The sequence below is a fragment of the Bos mutus genome, chromosome 1 (assembly GCF_027580195.1).
Source record: "Bos mutus isolate GX-2022 chromosome 1, NWIPB_WYAK_1.1, whole genome shotgun sequence".
NCBI classification, from domain to species: Eukaryota; Metazoa; Chordata; class Mammalia; order Artiodactyla; family Bovidae; genus Bos; species Bos mutus.
The window spans coordinates 86,251,557-86,271,458 of record NC_091617.1 but is presented as its reverse complement, the minus strand read 5'-3'; the positions used below and the strand labels follow the sequence as shown (position 1 = coordinate 86,271,458).

Sequence of the window (19,902 nt, the reverse complement as noted above, 5' to 3'; positions counted from 1 at the left end):
TGAGTAAGAAAGCAAATGAAATACAAAATACAGAAAAAAAAACTTCAAATTTTTTGGTTAAAATTTAAATAAAATATTTATGACATAAATGATCTATTAGAAAAGATAGGTGCATTGAGGAATTGGATTTGTTACCTGTGTTGGAGGCACTAATTCCAGCTCCGAAGCTGACTCAGAGTTCAAGGCGCTTTTCCCACCGCTCAGTTCTGGCTGAGATCTGTGTTCTGAAGACCTATACGGGGCGCATGAAGGAAGTTAATGTACATCAAGAAGCAAATTCAGCTAGAAAGTCAGCCGAAAAACCTGGCTAATTTGGATCACCAAGAACCTTGGTAACAAAGCTCTCATCAGACTTTTACTTGGATGTTTCCATTATAATGACCACTTTTGGAAAATCAGTGGCTGCAATGTGCTAGGTGTTATTGTCTGTGATTGATTTAGACTTCAGTGATGTGCAAAAGGCAAATAAATGCAATACCATTTTTGTTGCAGAAAGTTCTGCCTCATCAAAAAAGTATTGGCTTTTTGGGGGGAGGGAGCTTCTCACAAAGTGTATTAGTAAGATTGGATCTTTATATAGAATTTGAAATGTCATATAAGTGGAGATGTGTGAAGGGCAACAGACTGAAATATGTTGCCCTTCAGGAAGTTTTAAAGACATGGTAAGATTTAGGCAGCCAGTTTTTGTCATGGGCATCCATAGATTATTATTAGTTCATTTTCTGACAGTGATGATTCATAAAGTCAGAACAGACTACCTGTTAACTAGAAACACTTAATTTAACTATAACTCATTTAATGGGATCTTCCTGACTCAGGGATACAACCTGGGTCTCCTGCATTGGCAGGCAGATTCTTTACCATCTGAACCACCAGGGAAGCCCCCATTTAATATACACATATACGAAATATACCTGTGTACCTATTTTGAAAGATCAGTTACACATTCAGAAAATTATTAACAAATATTGAAAAATATTGAGTATTGAATTATGAAACTGCCAAAATCCTTATTGGCTGAATTTTTGACAACTCAGATGAAATAATTTAATTTTAGAAGTCACAATAATTAACATTGATAAACAGGGGCTTATAAATGGCACCAAGAATCTGGACTGACTTAGCTCATTGGCTATTTCAATACAGGTGTACATGACACATAAATGGTTATTTTCTGATATTAAAATATCTCACCATAAAAGTTCTTTTGATCCAGTTCTGGATGAGCTTGATTTTCTCTCTGCCATGGGATGCCCCTTGCTATTTCGATCTCCATGAAACTTAACATCATCCCATTTTTCCAGTTGTGTTTGAATGTCTGCTAAGGAGACAGGAAGGTGGTGAGGGGAACAGGGGGAGAAAACGAGGTGGAGAGAGAACAGAGATTGGTTAAGACTGAGAAGTCTTATACAAGTGAACTTTACCCTTCAACCCAGCCCTCCCCTAAAACTTAAGGGCCTGGCAAACAGGAACTCCCATTATCCAAGCCCTGGTGACTCTGAGACTTATTTCTCACTACTCTACCATTCTTGAGTACTGTGACAATATTTGTATTTGCTTGAAAAAGCATCTTGGTCTATTTGTGCTTCTGCGCATCAGGAAAGCCCTGCCCTTTCCTCCTTACTCTCTCTGATCCATATTTTTCATCTGACAAATTCTTCCTCATCCTTCAAGACTGCTATCACAGTGCTTCCTATAACATATGTTCTATAAACCCCTGGCTGGGTGAGGGGCTTTATGAAGGTGCTAGTATGCAGTAACTAACCCAGGCTTTTCTTTATTGCAGCACATAGTACATACATACTTTATCGTAATCATTTAATCATTTTTCTATCTCTCCACTAGACTGTAAATTTACTAAGGAGCAGAAAGCTTATATTATTTATCTTTGTATTCCCAGCACATAGTATAGAACACAACAGGTATCCAGAAAAATGTTTATTGAACAAATGGATAAATTAATTCATAAGCATCTAATAGGTATATAACACAGTGCTAAGTGATTTTATATATCTCCTTTAACCTTCATGACTTTATGGATAAGTTACTAATATGCTCATTTTATGGATATTTACTCACCATGTTTCCCTTGACTTTCTGAAATTCTTGCCACCTTTCTTTCTCTTAAGAAAAAGAGCTTAACTGACTGGTTCCATGAGTCAAGGTTAAGACCTCCTTTCTCAGGAAAATGTGCAGTGGAGAGAAGTATGGACTTTGAAGTTAATTAGAGCTTGGCTCAAATTCCAGCTCTTCTTCATACTAACTGGGATCTTGGGCAAATTCTTTAAATTTGAAAACCTGGTTCCTCACTCATTTCAAAGAGTTGTGATGAGTTAATGGGATAATATATGTAAATGATGTAGCACAGTCCTGGACATTGTAAGTCACCAATAAATGGTAGCTAACATTATTGTATTGCAATATTTCCATGTATGCTACATGTTACTGTTCCATCTGGCTATTCCTAGACCTTGGGTTAGAGTTTTCTCTTTCTAGACTCTCTTCCTCTCTAGACTGAATGGTCCTCGAGAGCAAGATTTGTATCTTATTTTCATTGTAACTCCAGTGCCTAGTATGGTGTCTGCCATCTGTCAAAAACTCGATACACATGGGTTGTATAAGTAAACGTATAAATCCACACCAGTTGCACAAAGTTGAACTCCCCAACTGCTGTTTAATCTAAGCACAAAGTGCGTCCTGCCCAGTTTTCTACATAGACATCAACTTTTCTACTGCTTTGCCCACGGTTTTCACGTCATCTGTAGAATGGCTTTGTATCAAGGCAGCAAACACAGCTATTGCCTTACTTAAGTCTAAGGATGCTGTCTCCGAGCCTCGGAGAGCCTGGCCTCTCTGCTCAGCATCTGCACTGATGAGGTCAGACCCATCAGCCTTTTTCTTGAGGGATGAGGTTTTTGATGAGGCCTCCAACTTCTTGGCTTTGCTTTGGGTTTGAGAGACAGGTTCACTCAAGTCAAGGAGATCTAAGCCTGTAGTCAGTACTGTAAGAGAGAGAAGACATTAAGATAAGCTCACTCACTGCTCTGAAATTCTTTTTTAAAAATAAGCTTCAGTTCGGTGCAGAAGGATTTTGCGTTTGCACTACAGGTTAGAAGCACCGAATTAAGTTAGCTCACCATTGATTTATCAAGACGGTTTGCATTTAGACTGGGAAGCTTGCTGCATGTTCTCCTTTATTTGGCATGGTAGAAATTTGCAGAATAAGACTTAGACCAGTTGCACCAGTGATGAAGGTTTGAATGGAATTAAAATGATAAAATTGAATCTGAGTTCAGGTACTATTTACTTGATTGCTTTGCTTTATTTATAAAGAGGTATATTTTAGAGTGAAGTTTTTTCCCAGCATAGAGTCAATGTATCATATTCTGAGAGGTGCTTGCAGAACAGTGATGAGGAAGATTTGGTAAAGTTTCTAAATGTCTTCATATTTTAATTTCAAACTACTAAAGTATCTAGGGTATAAATGAATGTTGCTAATCATCTTTTATTTAATTAAGCAGTTTAATCAGAAAACGGCCTGATGTTTGGGCTCACACTAGAGAGGTATTTCATAATCCATAGTTGATGAATAGGTACACATGGTAATGCCTTTGCTGCTTAATATGCAAATTTAAATTTCAATGTAACAAACCATAAAATGGTTACACTTTTACTTCCCAGCAGGTTGATTACATTGTGTTAAATACTCTAATGAAGGCAGAAATAATAATTTGTTCAAATGCAAACTAGGCAAATGAGAATTAAAAAGGCAAGCTATGTAACTTTTCATTCTTTCTCTTCAAGTGCAAGTAACTGCTGTTTGACTAGCTCATTGTGAGAAATGGAAAATTCCTATTAGAAAAGGTTCCTCCAGCTCTACTTCTCTTTTAGCCCCAGCATCCCAGAGACTGGCTTCTGAACTGGCCTGATGGCTTCCTGACCTAGGATCTCTTTACTGGCTAGCTTAGAAAAGCCACCAAAGTGACAGGGACACTCCTTATGCTAACTCTTTCCAGCACTGTCTACAACAACCTCTGCACAGCTCCTTCTCCTCTTTGATCTCTTGGATTTTTCTCTTGGTAAGAAATGGATCTTTGTTGACATCTCAGTACTCTTCCATCTATTGCCCCCTTGCATTCAATGCAGGGTCAGGGATTAATTTAGTTCACGACCAGGATTTCTTTAGTACTGAAGTGTTCTCATGAGCTAGCCATCATATGGGATCCTTAGGATAGGATGTAAAACTTTCTATAATCTTGCTTTCTGATTTCAAGTATAAATCACAATGGTTGGGTGTTAATGGTAAAGTGGAAAGACCTGACTCTGCCACTGCCTAGCTATGTGACTTGGAGTAAGTTTATTGACATCTCTGAGTTTCAATGTCCTCACTTAAAAAATGCAGAATTAAGTCTCTGCATCAGATATGATATGACAATTAAATTATCTAATTTATAAATCAAATGTGTAAAGTACCCAACATACTGCAGGTATTCAATAAATATTATTTCCATTCTTTGGTGGCCAATTTGTGATGCTTTTCTTTCCTTTTCCTTTATCTCCTGTTTCCCCCACTCCCCACTGACAGAAACAGGAAAACACCCCTGGGAATAAAATGGCAGATGAGACAGGCTATTGGCTCTGCAGAAGATGCTATGAAGTAAATTTATCATAAAATGGCCTGAAAGTGTCATCTCATGTGAGCTTATCTTGTCCCAGTCTTCCTGAGATAGGAGTCCCTTTCCAGAGTAAGATGCTCTGAGCCATGCAGGAGTGTTCTGGCTGGCTCGGTGTCTAAAAGTTAAGCATGGCAAGCAGCCAGCATAGGCTCGGATGCCACACATTTCATATCTTTTGAATGTTTAAATAGAAAATTCTAGGCCACTGTTAATGTTGGCGGGGATTCTAGGCCCACTGTGATTTCCTTATAACAGAAGGAAGGAAGTGAATAACAGTCTCTGAAATGCCATATATGCCTTTTTACTAATTGCACAAACAAGAATTAGTCACTTTCTCCTACACTTCTTTTAGAAGAAAATTACATAGGACTTGTCTGCTTGTAGATAGGAAGTACAGTTGTTACAGAATAATAACTGATGAGTATTAATTTAACTCTATATCTGTTTCTCACCATTCAGAATAAATGAATTACTCAAAGACTGAATTGTGAATTCAAACTTGGCTCAGTAACGTTCTTTTCCCCTCCAAGCTGTCCTCAGCACTTCCTGTGTTTGTTCTGAGGTCTCTGTTTCTTTGTTCTTTTCCCAGCAAATGTGAAACAACTGCTCGGCACACACAAAAGGCTTTATTTGTTCCTCAGTTGATGAAGGGGGTGCCTTGGAAGTTGAATGGCAAGCTTGAAGCAGAGAGAGTCCCTGAGGAACACAGTTTCAAAACCACAGAAGGATGTGTGCAGCCTTCCACTTTCTGAAGAAAGACAAATCTCATGTTAGTGTGGGAGTATGTGAGTATGTGTGTGTATGTGTGTGGTGTGCACTTTAGTTAAGACAAAAATAAAGGGCGTCAGATGTCACTGTTCCATATGGGCTTCATAGATAGCGCACCTTGGTATGGAAGGGGGTGTCTGCTCTACTAATTTTCTCAATCTGATTTTGAATATTCTCTTAGGCACATGAAGGTTTGTGTTCCAGAATTTGTGTTTAAATTAAAATAATCACCTGATATATTGTGGAAGTGAAATTGTGTGTGTGTGTGTGAGAGAGAGAGAGAGAGAGAGAGACAAGGGGGAGAGAGAGAGTGAGAGATAGGGGGAGAGTGAGTGAACAATAGTGGGAGAGAGAAAGAGAGTGAGAGAGGGAGAGAGTGAGAGATGGAGAGAGACAGTGAGAAATAGGGAGAGAGAGAGTGAGAGATGGAGAGAGAGGTGGGGAGAGAGAGAGAGAGGGAGAGAGTGAGAGACAGGCAGAGAGAGTGAGAGATAGAAGGGGAGAGAGAGAGACAGGAGGAGAGAGAGACAGGAGGAGAGAGAGAGAGGGAGAGAGAGAGGGAGAGAGATGGAGACTAAGAGATGGTGGTGGTGGAGGGTGGAGAGAGAAGGAAATAGTGACTTGAAGGTGCTATGCTGTTGGCTTCAGAGATGGAATATGGGGCCACAGGCCAAGGAATACGAGGTACCATCTAGAAGCTGGAAAAGGCAAGGGAGTGAATTCTCCTTTAGAGCCTCCAGAAAGAATAGAACTATCCTGATACCTTGATTTTAGGATAGCTGATTTCCAGAATTCAGATCAGATCAGTTGCTCAGTCGTGTCCGACTCTTTGTGACCCCATGAATCGCAACACACCAGGCCTCCCTGTCCATCACCAACTCCCAGAGTTCACTCAGACTCATGTCCATCGAGTCAGTGATGCCATCCAGCCATCTCATCCTCTGTCGTCCCCTTCTCCTCTTGCCCCCAATCCCTCCCAGCATCAGAGTCTTTTTCAATGAGTCAACTCTTCACATGAGGTAGCCAAAGTACTGGAGTTTCAGCTTTAGCATCATTCCTTCCAAAGAAATCCCAGGGCTGATCTCCTTCCGAATGGACTGGTTGGATCTCCTTGTAGTCCAAGGGACTCTCAAGAGTTTTCTCCAACACCACAGTTCAAAAGCATCAATTCTTTGGCGCTCAGCCTTCTTCACAGTCCAACTCTCACATCCATACATGACCACTGGAAAAACCATAGCCTTGACTAGACGAACGTTTGTTGGCAAAGTAATGTCTCTGGTTTTGAATATGCTATCTAGGTTGGTCATAACTTTCCTTCCAAGGAGTAAGCGTCTTTTACTTTCATGGCTGCAGTCACCATCTGCAGTGATTTTGGAGCCCAGAAAAATAAAGTCTGACACTGTTTCCACTGTTTCCCCATCTATTTCCCATGAAGTGATGGGACTGGATGCCATGATCTTCGTTTTCTGAATGTTGAGCTTTAAGCCAACTTTTTCACTCTCCACTTTGACTTTCATCAAGAGGTTTTTGAGTTCCTCTTTACTTTCTGCCATAAGGGTGGTGTCATCTGCATATCTGAGGTTATTGATATTTCTCCCAGCAATCTTGATTCCAGCTTGTGTTTCTTCCAGTCCAACATTTCTTATGATGTACTCTGCATATAAGTTAAATAAACAGGTGACAATATTCAGCCTTGACATACTCCTTTTCCTATTTGGAACCAGTCTTTTGTTCCATGTCCAGTTCTAACTGTTGCTTCCTGACCTGCATACAAATTTCTCAAGAGGCAGATCAGGTGGTCTGGTAGTCCCATCTCTTTCAGAATTTTCCACAGTTGATTGTGATCCACACAGTCAAAGGCTTTGGCATAGTCAATAAAGCAGAAATACATATTTTTCTGGAACTCTCTTGCTTTTTCCATGATCCAGCAGATGTTGGCAATTTGATCTCTGGTTCCTCTGCCTTTTCTAAAATCAGCTTGAACATCAGGAAGTTCACGGTTCACATATTGCTGAAGCCTGACTTGGAGAATTTGAGCATTACTTTGCTAGCGTGTGAGATGAGTGCAATTGTGCAGTAGTTTGAGTATTCTTTGGCATTGCCTTTCTTTGGGATTGGAATGAAAACTGACCTTTTCCAGTCCTGTGGCCACTGCTGAGTTTTCCAAATTTGCTGGCATATTGAGTTCAGCACTTTCACAGCATCATCTTTCAGGATTTGGAATAGCTCAACTGGAATTCCATCACCTCCACTAGCTTTGTTCGTAGTGATGCTTTCTAAGGCCCACTTGACTTCACATTCCAGGATGTCTGGCTCTAGGTGAGTGATCACACCATCGTGATTATCTGGGTCATGAAGATCTTTTTTGTACAGTTCTTCTGTGTATTCTTGCCATCTCTTCCAGAATTACAGGATAATAAGTTTGTGTTGTTTTAAGCCACTGAATTTGTAGCAGTTTGTTACAGCAATAATAGGAAACTAATACAAGCTGGTAGATCAGTGGTCCATACAGGATTCAAACACAGTTCCATCATCCCCAAGCCCATGCTCTTCACCACTCTCTAGACTTTATGTGAACTTGGAGGCAATGTGCTGACTCCACTGATGTGGCTTTGATTGGTTTTTGTTTAGCTACCAATTATTTGCCAGTTTGGGTAGTCTGAGGGCATAAATAGTTGGCAATCTCAAAAACTTTTTTGTTGGATAACTTAATTCCATTGGGTGGAATTTCCTAAAGTTAGAAGACGTAATATATTATACAAGTTTTGTTTCCATCTATCTCAAGGACACTTGATTGAAAATCACAACCTATTGAACTGGAAGGCTCCTACAGGGCACTGAAGATGTTTATGAATACAAGATTACTTGGGCCCTGGGAGGTGAGGCTGCTTAGAACAGTTTGGGCAAAATAGCACCTATTATGAAGCACTGATTTGATACTTTAATGGGAAGTCCAAGGGTATTAACACTGCTACTGTATAATGAGCCTAGATTTTTAGTGACTTTCTCTAAAGGAATAAACCTACAGGGAGTGGTCAGAGAGGACCAACTGTGGAAAGCCTTGATTGGGGCAGTCACAGAATGTGTCACAAGGAGCTGAAGGGTTTTCTGTTCTGATCTGTAAGTTACTTTGGCATTTTAGAAAACATGGGGTTACTTAATATAATGCTGACAAAGCAAACTCCTTTAGGAAGGATTTTGCTAGTGATGTCAAATAGATAAACTGGACTTAAATAATCAACCAACTCTTGCCTTTTAATTGGAATACATAATTAAAGCTACTTCCCAAATTTCTAAGTTCTGTAAAGAGGCATGCCACTGGGTTCATGGCTATTCGGGCTTTATATATGTGTATTTGGGAGACTTCCCAGTCCAGTGGTTAAGACTTTGTGCTCCTAATGCAAGGGGTGTGGGGGGCTAGACCCTGCATGCTGCAACTAAGACCCAGTGCAGCCAAATTAAATAAATAGTTTAAAGAAATGTTTTTTGAAAAATTACACTAATTTTGCTATTAAGATATTTAATTAGGTGGCTGTGATGGCATTGTGAACTTTGTTAAGGATATTTTTCCTGCATATGTAGTGATCTACTCTTTGATATACAGGTCCCTTACCAAGGAGTAATATTAGTTTTTAAGCTATGATATCTCTTCTGTAGTAATATTTCTTCTATAGTAACTGTCCATATAATAGCTCAAGATTATAGATAATTTTTTCTGGTTATGTAGATTGATAAATGCAAACAAAGGACCCCTGTTCTTCTTGCTCTTTAGAAAAGAGCTTTTCCTGTACTTTGACATATATCTAATTTTGGGGGAGATTATAGGATAAGAATTTATTTGCAAGTTTTATAGTAATTACTTAGAATATAATTATCATCTTAAAAATATCTGTTTTCCAGTCACTTTCAGAGCATTTGATATATGCATTGGTGTATAATATATATTTATTTGCCATTTAAAAATCAAGAATATTAGTAATCATGGCCTACCTACAATTTACCAGCTGAGCCACAAGGGAAGCCCCCAGGTTGGCTTAAAACTCAACATTCAGAAAACTAAGATCATAGCATCTGGTCCCATAACTTCATGGCAAATAGATGGGGAAACAATGGAAATAGGGAGAGACTTTATTTTCTTGGACTCCAAAATCACTGCAGATGGTGACTGCTGCTGTGAAATTAAAAGACTCTTGCTCCTTGGTAGAAAAGCTATGACCAACCTAGACAGCATATTAAAAAGCAGAGACATTACTTTACCAACAAAGGTCCATCTAGTCAAGGCTGTGGGTTTTCCAGTAGTCATGTATGGATGTGAGAGTTGGACTATAAAGAAAGCTGAGCACCAAAGAATTGATGCCTTTGAACTGTGGTGTTGGAGAAGAATCTTAAGAGTCCCTTGGACAGAAAGGAGATCCAACCAGTCAATCCTACTAATTCAGGAAATTAGTCCTGAATATTCATTGGAAGGACTGATGCTGAAGTTGAAACTCCAATACTTTGGCCACCTGATGCGAAGAACTGACTCATTTGAAAAGACCCTGATGCTGGGAAAGATTGAAGTTGGGAGGAGAAGGGGATGACAGAGGATGAGATGGTTGGATGGTATCACCGATGCGATGGACATGAGTTTGGGTAAGCTCCGGGAGTTGGTGATGGACAGGGAAGCCTGGTGTGCTGCTGTCCATGGGGTTGCAGAGAGTCAGACATGACTGAGCGACTGAACTGAACAGAACCTACCATTTAAGGAACAGTTTGAGAGGGCCAAGGACTTAGCTGTCTAACTAGATTACAAATGAGTTGAGTAAAAGACAATTTAGGAAGTTAATGGCACCCAAATGGAATGGAAAACGTCCTTATTTGATCAACTTGAAGTTATCATCATTGGATGACAGAAGTTAATCCTAATATAGAAACAATCAGAAAGTAAAAACAAAAATGAAATACACAGGAACAAAATTATTATCTATAACTTTCATAAGGTAGAAGATGGATATGTTCTTTTAGAGTCAGAGAGAAAAAAAAAAAACCTGTCATTTGACCTTTGGAAGAGGTAATTCATATATTGTTTATTCTGTGTTATTTTATACAAGAACTATATTCCTTATATATTTAAGGAGTGTCAAGATGGTGGCACACTGGATTTATTTTTCACTGGAAGAAAATGCCAAGTATAAAACCTACCTCTCATCTTAATACAGTTCTTCTTAATATGGTTCTTCAAATTTCTCTTTGATTGACTTAGTACAACTTGCAGCAGGTTTCCCCCATATTTTACTACAAGATTGTCTACTATCCATTCATTAAATGTAAATACATACATAATGTTTGGAATGTGATAGACAATGTTCACTGTCCGTCCTGATTTTGCAATGTAATTTCATACTATTCTATAAAATGATGATGTTCCATTTAAAATGACTATTTATTAAAAATGTGGACAGAAAATGATAATTATACCTTTTGGCCAGAAACTTTAGCTATAAAATTATCATACCACATTAGTATTCTTTCCAAGGTGTTTGTATGCTAAAACTTTTCCTTTTTAAAAAAATGTATAATAATGTGAATTGTGTTGCATATTAAGATATAAACTGCAGGTTTGTAATAATTTAAAAAAGAACTATGGTCCTTAGGGACTGACAAAAATATAGGGTTTCTGCCTTGAAATATATTTTTAAGATTAAAAAACATACTCTCAAGGAAAGTCTTCCTTAAGGATGAAAATCTGTGTGACCCAGACGCACTGAGTGCTAAGGCTAAGAAATGAAAAACCTACAGTCTCAACATACATTTCCGAACCTCTTACTTTGGAGGGTCTTATGGATCAAATCGGAGAAGGCAATGGCACCCCACTCCAGTACTCTTGCCTGGAAAATCCCATGGATGGAGGAGCCTGGTAGGCTGCAGTCCATGGGGTCGCTAGGAGTTGGATATGACTGAGCGACTTCACTTTCACTTTTCACTTTCATGCATTGGAGAAGGAAATGGCAACCCACTCCAGTATTCTCGCCTGGAGAATCCCAAGGACGGGGGAGCCTGGTGGGCTGCCGTCTATGGGGTCGCACAGAGTCAGATACAACTGAAGCAACTTAGCAGCAGCAGCAGCATGGATCAAATTTTGTCCCCCCAAAACTCATATGTTGAAGTTTTCACCCCTGGTACCTCAGAATGTAACTTTATTTGGAAATAGGGTCATTGGAGGTGTAATTAGTTGAGTCAGATTGGAGGAGGGTGGGTCCCTAATAAAGAGAGGGCTTTCCTGATAGCTCAGCTGGTAAAGAATCTGCCTGCAATGCAGGAGACCCTGGTTCGATTCCTGGGTCGGGAAGATCTGCTGGAGAAGGGATAGGCTACCCACTCCAGTGTTCTTGCCTGGAGAATTCCATGGACTGTAAAGTCCATGGGGTAGCAAAGAGTTGGACATGACTGAGCGACTTTCACTAATAAAGAGAGGAAATTTGGACACAGAGACTGCATGCATACTGGGGGACATGCACATACATCATGTGAAGGTTAGAGTTATGCTGCCACAAACTGAAGAGCTACCAGAGGCCAGGAGAGAGGCCTAGAGCAGATCCTTCCCAAGCACCTTCAGAGGGAGCATGGTCCTGATGACACTTCCTCTAGAATTGTGAGACAACAAATCTCTGTTTAATCCACTCATTTTGTGGTATTTTGTCATTGGGGTCCTAAGAAACTGGTACAGAAGGTAATACTAAAGGTACTGGGATCGCAAGAAGTTACACATGCTTTTGATTTTTTCCCTCCAGTATCTCACGGGTCTCTCTGTTATATGTCAGAAAAATCAAGGTGAAAGGCAGCTTTTGAGTTGGAAATTATGTTGCTCTCTCTGGTGAGTCCTTCCTTTGGGACTTAGTTCTTTCATCATGGGGAGATGCAGAGGGTACTGGAATCAAGATCTGAGAATTATGCTTTGTAGCTTTTTCCTAGAACAGCAGGAATTTCTCCATGTATCAATTCTCATGGACTTTCTTGCAATTAGAGACACAGGCTCCTCTGTATTTTTCTGGGGGTTAGCTCAGTTTTGGGGCGGTGAACGCCAGTTTCATAGAAAAGAAGGATTAAGCTGATCTGACAGGATCTGAACTTGTCCTGCCTAAAATGTACCAGGCATAATTTTATTTGCTTGACTACTCAAAGTGATAGTTGAATTTAGAAAATGATTGCTTTGCTGTGATATAGAGAAAGTTACTGCATCTGTAAAGGGAGGTGTTGGTGTTCTGTTTTCACCTGATACCTCACAGTGATGGTAACATCTGTTAGAGCTTACATGGTGTTAGCACTTACATAGATTGCTTCATTTAATCTTCCCAAGTAACCTATGAGATATAGATCTTACTATTATTAGACAGACGAGGAAACAGACTTAGTTATGCAACTTGCCCAAGGACAGGAGCTGCTAAGTGGCAGAGCTCGGGGGGAAATCACAAAGTTTAACTCCAGAGACTGTAGGCTACACTCCCACATCAAGTTCCGCTGTCTTGTTTTAGTTACTCTTATTGTTGTAATTTTTAGCATTTCTTAAAAACCACAATTTCCTTCATCTGTGATTTTCCTCACTTACTTAAAAGTATAATAAAACTATGCCAGGAAGCAGCCAGCTGAGGACATGACGGGGAAATGAAACTTTAAACAAGACAGTCTGTAATTATGCTCTCCTTTCCCCTTTAAATTCTCTCCTGTAATCCAACATAACCTTTCTTCTTTGATTCTGTACATCATTCTTTCATCCTTATTTGAACAACATGCCTTTGAATGTGAATGATGATTGAATGAAATCAATGCAGATAGGTTGCCACTGAACCAGAAGGTGAAAAGCAGTTTTTGAGTCAAATTTGTTGTGGCCTCAAAGTAAGCAGAACTTAGGTGACTTAGTTTTCGCATCTGTGAGAACTGTTAAGTGCAGAGGATGCTAGAGAGGGTGTGATTGATACACTGGTATCCTGTATTCACTCATTGGATGACTACTTATTAGTCCCTATACAGATAGTTTAGTTTGAATACATTTAATTCCAGAACAATGTTCAAATAAATTCTTGTAAGAAGGTAATTCTTGGTTACTTCTTACAAGTAACCCATTTATATGACAACAAATGAAATTCTCTCAATAATATACCAGGTCTCTAGGACATTTTAATTGTCATTTCAATCCACTTGAAAGGGATGTCTATATTTTTATTTTATTAGACTTTCTCATATATAATATTTCCATCCAGAACTTGAAAAAACCTTACTCTGAAAGAAACACTTTTGTTTTAAAGATTTCCTATATGATGTGACTTGAGATGCCATGATGTAAATATGAAAATTGGCACTGAAAAATGATTCATTGCTAACAGTGGTACTCTAATGTTCAGCAAAAGTGGTTGGATAATATCCATTGGCGTTTCTTAAATAAACAAAAGTGATGAACTGGTTTATGTTGAAATAAAGTTTCATCTGGTTGCAAACATTATTCTCCACTTAAAATGCATTGTGGAAAGAAATGTACATTTTTCTACTGTGAAAATTAACTACTTGAGGATAAGTTAAAAGTGAAAGAATTACCGGCTGTGTTGGACGTTACTGGCCTTGCTATTGCCTCCGATTTGGTTTCACAGAGAAAGTCATCGATGGAGGGGCTCAGGAGGGGTCTGCTTTCTTGCTGTTCATTCACCAGCTGAGAACAAATGAACACAGATGTCAAAGGGCTTTGTCAAAGTCCAGAATCAGATGAATTAAAATGCAGCCTTGCAACAAAATAGGAATAGCAAGCCTACCAAAAAATCAATCAATAAATAATGGGTAGGGGCAAGAAAGGAAAAAAAATAAAGTCAAGGAATGGGGAATAAGCCTTTTAGCACTGTCATATTTTTGATGCAGCAAACTTTAATTTTTAAAGCTCAAGCTTTTTTTCTCCTCCTAGAATGGTTTCAGAATTATTCTCTAATTTCACTATGTAGAATATGAAACTATGGAATCATAGTTCCTGAGGGCCAACCTCACTTTTCACTTGGCCAAAAAGCTCTCACTGAGACCTGGAACAATGGATTCAGACCTTGAGGTGACACATTCTGGTTAGGACTGGTCCGTCAGTTCGTAAGAGCACACACACACGTGTATGGAATAAATGCTCTTTTTCTCCCTCTCTTAAAAAGCTCAAATCACCTAAAGATACACAACCTCCCTTACATTTCCTTGGAAATCTTTTATGCAAATATTTTGAGAAAGTAGAAAATATTGCTATGTTAACTTGACATATATATCAAATATATATATATATTTGTGAAAATCTGCATGTAAAGTAGATTTCTGTCAATTCAAATCAATTGGCTTATTCTCTAATTTAATAAATCTTTCAGTTTGGTATTTATTAGGTCTCATTATCAGTGGCAGCCAACTATTTACTTTCAATTATTCTGCACTTCTTTGAATCCAAACATTCTTAAGTTCTGTTTCTATGGTTAAGGGAAAAATTACACCTAAGATACACAAGTGGTTAGGCCCTAAATGAACTGTCCTAGTTTTCTGGGAGTTTCTATCTTGGCCTTTCTTAAAATGGGCATAGTCATCTAGTTTTCTACTTGTTATAAGAAAAAGATGTGCCAAAAAATCTCTAGATTTTTGAAATGCTTATTTGCAAGGCTGTATTTTAGGAGACACATAAAGTAACAAATGAACTGTTTTGAAGTATTGCCAAATCAAAATATGTTCTATGACTCACTTTCACTTCATTATTTCTCTGGCAGTGTTAGTGGTATTATAGCTTAGAGCTTATGGACAATGACAAGAGACTTAGATAATGGTATATATGGGAAGAAAAATGCAATTCTATCATTGGAGAAGGAGGAATATGGAAACATTTAGTGATTATTTGGGGATGAAAACCAAGAGGCACCTTTAGTAATTTTACACATTCATGCTATTAGCCTAGATAAATCTCAGATCTTCACTACAGTCTAAATTTTGACAGAGTGTTGGCAATTTAATTTTCATACATATTAATTTGTACATTTTATCCAGGGCTAAGAATTAATGCTCATTTTCTTTTGGTGTTAAAGTTACAGAGATAGAAAAAATTTTAATTATTATAAGTTTTAATATTACTGTGTATGTGATGGGTTAGTCACTAAGTCATGTCCAACTCTTTTGCAACCCCATGGACTGTAGCCTGTCGGGCTCCCCTGTCCATGGAATTCTCCAGGGAAGAATACTAGAGTGGCTTGCCATTTCCTCCTCCAGGGGATGTGTATAAAGACTTAACAGATTTCTGTCAATTATCTGAGGTCTGTGTTGGTAGTAACCTTTCTGGGGAATGCTCCTTTAATCCATGAATGAAACTCCTGAGCTTCTTTGCATTTTGTCTTCTGAATTTAAACATTCTTAGATGTCACCCATCCTATTTAAATGATTTTTTTTTTTTTTAATGTTGAGGGACTATGGGTCTTCCATGTTTCTGGGATAAAATATATTCAGTTCAGTTCAGTCGCTCAGTCGTGTCCGACTCTTTGCGACCCCATGAATCGCAGCACGCCTCCCTGTCTTTTTGTAAATGCCATGGTTTATGCCAGCTCTTCTGAAAGTATGATTAGTTTTCCAGGATCTGTTTTTCATTTATAAGTGGTTCATGTAAAAGCTGTGTTAACACAGTTTCTTAAAGAACCATATATTAAGGTATGTTTCTTGGTAGAACTTGCCCTTTTAACTCTATGTACTTAGTGTCATGAACCCATCTAGTAGGACATCACCATAGTGATGTGGTTCTGATGTTGCAACAATGCCTGCCTCTGGGCTGTGCCATTCTCATGGCTGTCGAGTGACAGCTGGATTCTGCTGTGCTATACACATCATGGAAGATGAAGGTCACCATCAAATATGACCCTGTGCTATACTCGTAGAATTACTTGTAACAGGCTTACATTTATTATGTTGTGCATTCTGATCACTAGGTCTTATTGACCTAGGTCAAAGTGAAAACGTGCAAAAACTCAATACAACTTTGACCTTAAAATATGTATAAATATGTATTGTGATGTCATAACTCTGTCAGCCATTATTTCTCTGAAGAAGTCTGATTTTGTTGATAGATAACTAAGAAAATTTATTCTCTTAGTCATGGTTTTGAGAAATATCAATTATTATGTAAAGATATATAGGTTTACATTTGCACAAAACCGTCCTTATACTTTTTTTTTTTACTTTGGATACAATTAAATTCCTTTGTAAATAAAAGGACTATTTCCAAATCACAGTTTTGTGAGTAGACATGTGGAATTTAGACCTAGGTTATCTATAGTTTCAGAAGACTAGGGTATTAGATTTCTGTAGATACTTTTAATTATAAACACTGAAAAATTACAGTCTAAATTTGATAAAAGTATTCTAGAAAGTAAGACCTTTCCACATAAATATCTAAATGGAAAAATAAAGGAAAGGAAAATTAATTGAAAGACCTGTATTTTTAGGCATCTGCTTTATCAGAAGTAATAGTATTTTATTTATTTACTGAATCTCTCTTCTTGTTCAAACTTCACGCTTATTGTCTAGAAAAAGAACTTCTAGCACTCAGATTTTTTTAGCATAGGAAGAACACCAAAGAGAAGGTTGTTCGGAGAGACCCTAGACAGCTCAAGACTAAAGTGTGGCTTTTCCTTGTAAGGTGTTTTTCATACCTACTGTCTTATTTGTGACCATTTCACCCCTGCATTGGAGTTGTTACATCTGTCCCATTCTCATAATTGAGCTCTTCCCGTGACTTCCTTCCATAGATACATATCAAAGAGGAAACTTCACATGACTTTCTGAGTCTGCTTTTCAAGCTAGAGAACAGTTTAGCTGTCAGGAAATGCTGAGCTTAGAGTAGAGGATTGAGGCAGGGCTCAGGGGTGAAGAAGATGAAGGGCCCAATTTCAGATCTCATGGAAAGGTAATTTGGGAGCTGAAAGTTTTTTGGTTCTGATTGAGATATGGAAGATGAAACAGGAGATATCATGAAAAACACCTTTTCTTATAAGTTCTGAGGTCAGAGGCTATGTCTCTCATATTTATATCCTTCCCAACTTTGAATAGAATGTCTTTATATAAAAGGGGCTCAATCAATGGCTACCAAATAAAAATCTCTCTTAAAAAGTCCTATTCTGAACTATATCTTCAGTTGGATGAATTTTAAAATCATTATTTTATCCATATTTAGCCCCATTTTCTTTTTATTTGTATAGATAAGAATGACTTTTCACATACTCCTCTCCTGATTTTCAAAAAAAATGTATGGCTTTCCTGTGGTGACTTGAGAGTAAGCTAACCTTTTAGGTCCTAGAGGAATATTGTAAATGAATTGAACCCCCCAAATAGTTCCCCTAAGCTTTGCTTCCAAATAGTATACCATTTATTCTGTCTCTATTCATTGGTAGGATATAGGTTATTGACTTTCTCTTAGAATTACTTCCTTGTGTTTGAAAATACTTTATGAACTTACCTCATTTCATCCTTTTGGCACAGAGTATATTGATGTATAAAATAATAAAAGGTGAGTCAAAAGGGTTCAAGTTTTCTTTTTTAAATACTGAGTTGGAGTAATTCAATTTGGGTTCAATCAGATCAAAACTGAGTTAAAATTACTCACTTATTAGTCACTAAAGACCTTTGTCTCAAATTTACATTTAAAATTTTCCTTTATTATCCTTCTTTGTCCTCTTTTCAGTATTTAGATTACTTCAAAGGCCTTTCTAATGGTGATAGAATCTTATTTCTCTTTAAGAACCCCAGTCTATTGACACATTGTCTGGTAACCTTTTTCAGTGTTAAGCAGTGAGTGCATTTTTACAGCATCTCCATGTTCCCACACTTTACATAGTTTTATAACCTTGGTTCTATCTGTTTTCCTCCCTCTATACTATAGTCTCTTTAAAGTTAGAGACCTTATCCAATTAATTTTTTTGTCTCATTTAGAAATTTAATAAATATTGGCTGATTTTATACAGCCCAACTGAATGGCGACTTGTACAAAAGAACGATCGCATAGGCTTTCTCAATTTTGTACTGGGCTTGATCAACTCAGAGAGAGGCCAGTGGTCCTCAGAAATGTTTACTAAATTCCTGGCAAATTTTAAGCCACAAATCTGAGTCCATTTTTCTCCACTGTCACATCACTAAAATGCATGGAAACCTAGAAGTAGATAAAGGAACATTTCCAAATGCGAGGCTTCTACCAGTAAGTCTAAAATGCAGAGTGAATTCTTAATGAGAAAAACTGAAATAAAGGCATGGACCTGCCTCATTGCATCTTTGGAAGCAGGACATGGACCAATGCAAATGTGAAGCTGGTGACACTTCAAGAAATAACACCACTACCTCACTCAGGATTTTAAGTCAGAGATATAAATTTGGAGATTTTGAGGGAAAACTCTTACATGATCAATGGATATGGAAACAAAAGGAAAAAAGACAGGTGAGAACTTGCCTGTAGGAGCTTGTTGTCACTTAGTATTCAAAAGCCTATTGAACTTTTACACCTTCCTTGTAATCATAGGTTGTAAATGACATTCAGTCAAATGCCTTCAACTTACTTATGACTCAGTCAGACCAGCTGATGTGACTAATAGTAGCCACTCAGGACCAAACTGGTTCTTATTTTATATTAATACTGTGTTCAGTGTTGAGCAAAATGCAAACAATATTACCCAGCTTTAATGAATTATTGTCTGTTTTAAAACTTTGTCTAAAAATGCATTTGCCTTAGTTCAACTTGAATTTCCTTAATATAAATGTTAAAAATTAAATTATTAAATTAAAATTAAATTATTATCTGCTCTAAGGAGTATTTTGTTTTTAAATGCTGCCTGCTACTTAAGCTCCATTGCATTAAACATAGCTTATTTTGTGACTTAGGTCTAAGTTTATTTACCTTTAAATAATATATTGCTTAGGTGTTTCATTAAAAAATATAGAGCTAAAGTTTGTAATAGCTTATGTTACTAAGAACTAACTCCAAATTCAAATACATTTTAGGTGACAAAACAAGATCTGTAAAGGATTCATTTTTTATAATTTTACACTTTAGATTGATAATCTTAATCTCTTGTTTTAAAGTAAAATATTCTTTTTTAAAAACATTTTAGTACTTAAAGAATAATTTTAAGTTAAAACATCGAAGCTAATAAAGAACAGTTAACAAATATCTCATATTTATAATGTTGATTAAAAATTTGTAAAAATATACCAGTCTTTTTAACCTTATTTAAATAATAGAAAAAATTAAGATTGTTTTGTTTTTATATAAATAATAACACAAATATGTTTTCAATAGATACATCTTTATACATTTTGAAAATTCCTTTATTATTTGTACTCTCTTGATTAAAAGTATATGTCATTTGTTAAGTAGATTTTGTTCATAATTTTGTAATTAAATTGTGTATGGCTTTAATTAGTCCTATCCAAGATTAGAAATGTGTGCAAA

The 19,902-nt window shown here is 37.4% G+C and overlaps 1 protein-coding gene across 1 annotated transcript in view; it reads right to left on the bottom strand.

The window, feature by feature from the left end:
• Window positions 1-19,902, bottom strand: part of PEX5L (peroxisomal biogenesis factor 5 like) — a 220,784-nt gene that overhangs the window by 122,729 nt on the left and 78,153 nt on the right. The window contains exons 3-6 of the mRNA XM_005892512.3: window positions 14,013-14,124; window positions 2,808-3,002; window positions 1,195-1,318; window positions 136-232 (exon numbers count right to left, since the gene is read on the bottom strand). Of these exons, the coding sequence (XP_005892574.2) occupies window positions 136-232; window positions 1,195-1,318; window positions 2,808-3,002; window positions 14,013-14,124 (528 nt within the window). The remainder of the gene's footprint in view (window positions 1-135; window positions 233-1,194; window positions 1,319-2,807; window positions 3,003-14,012; window positions 14,125-19,902) is intronic.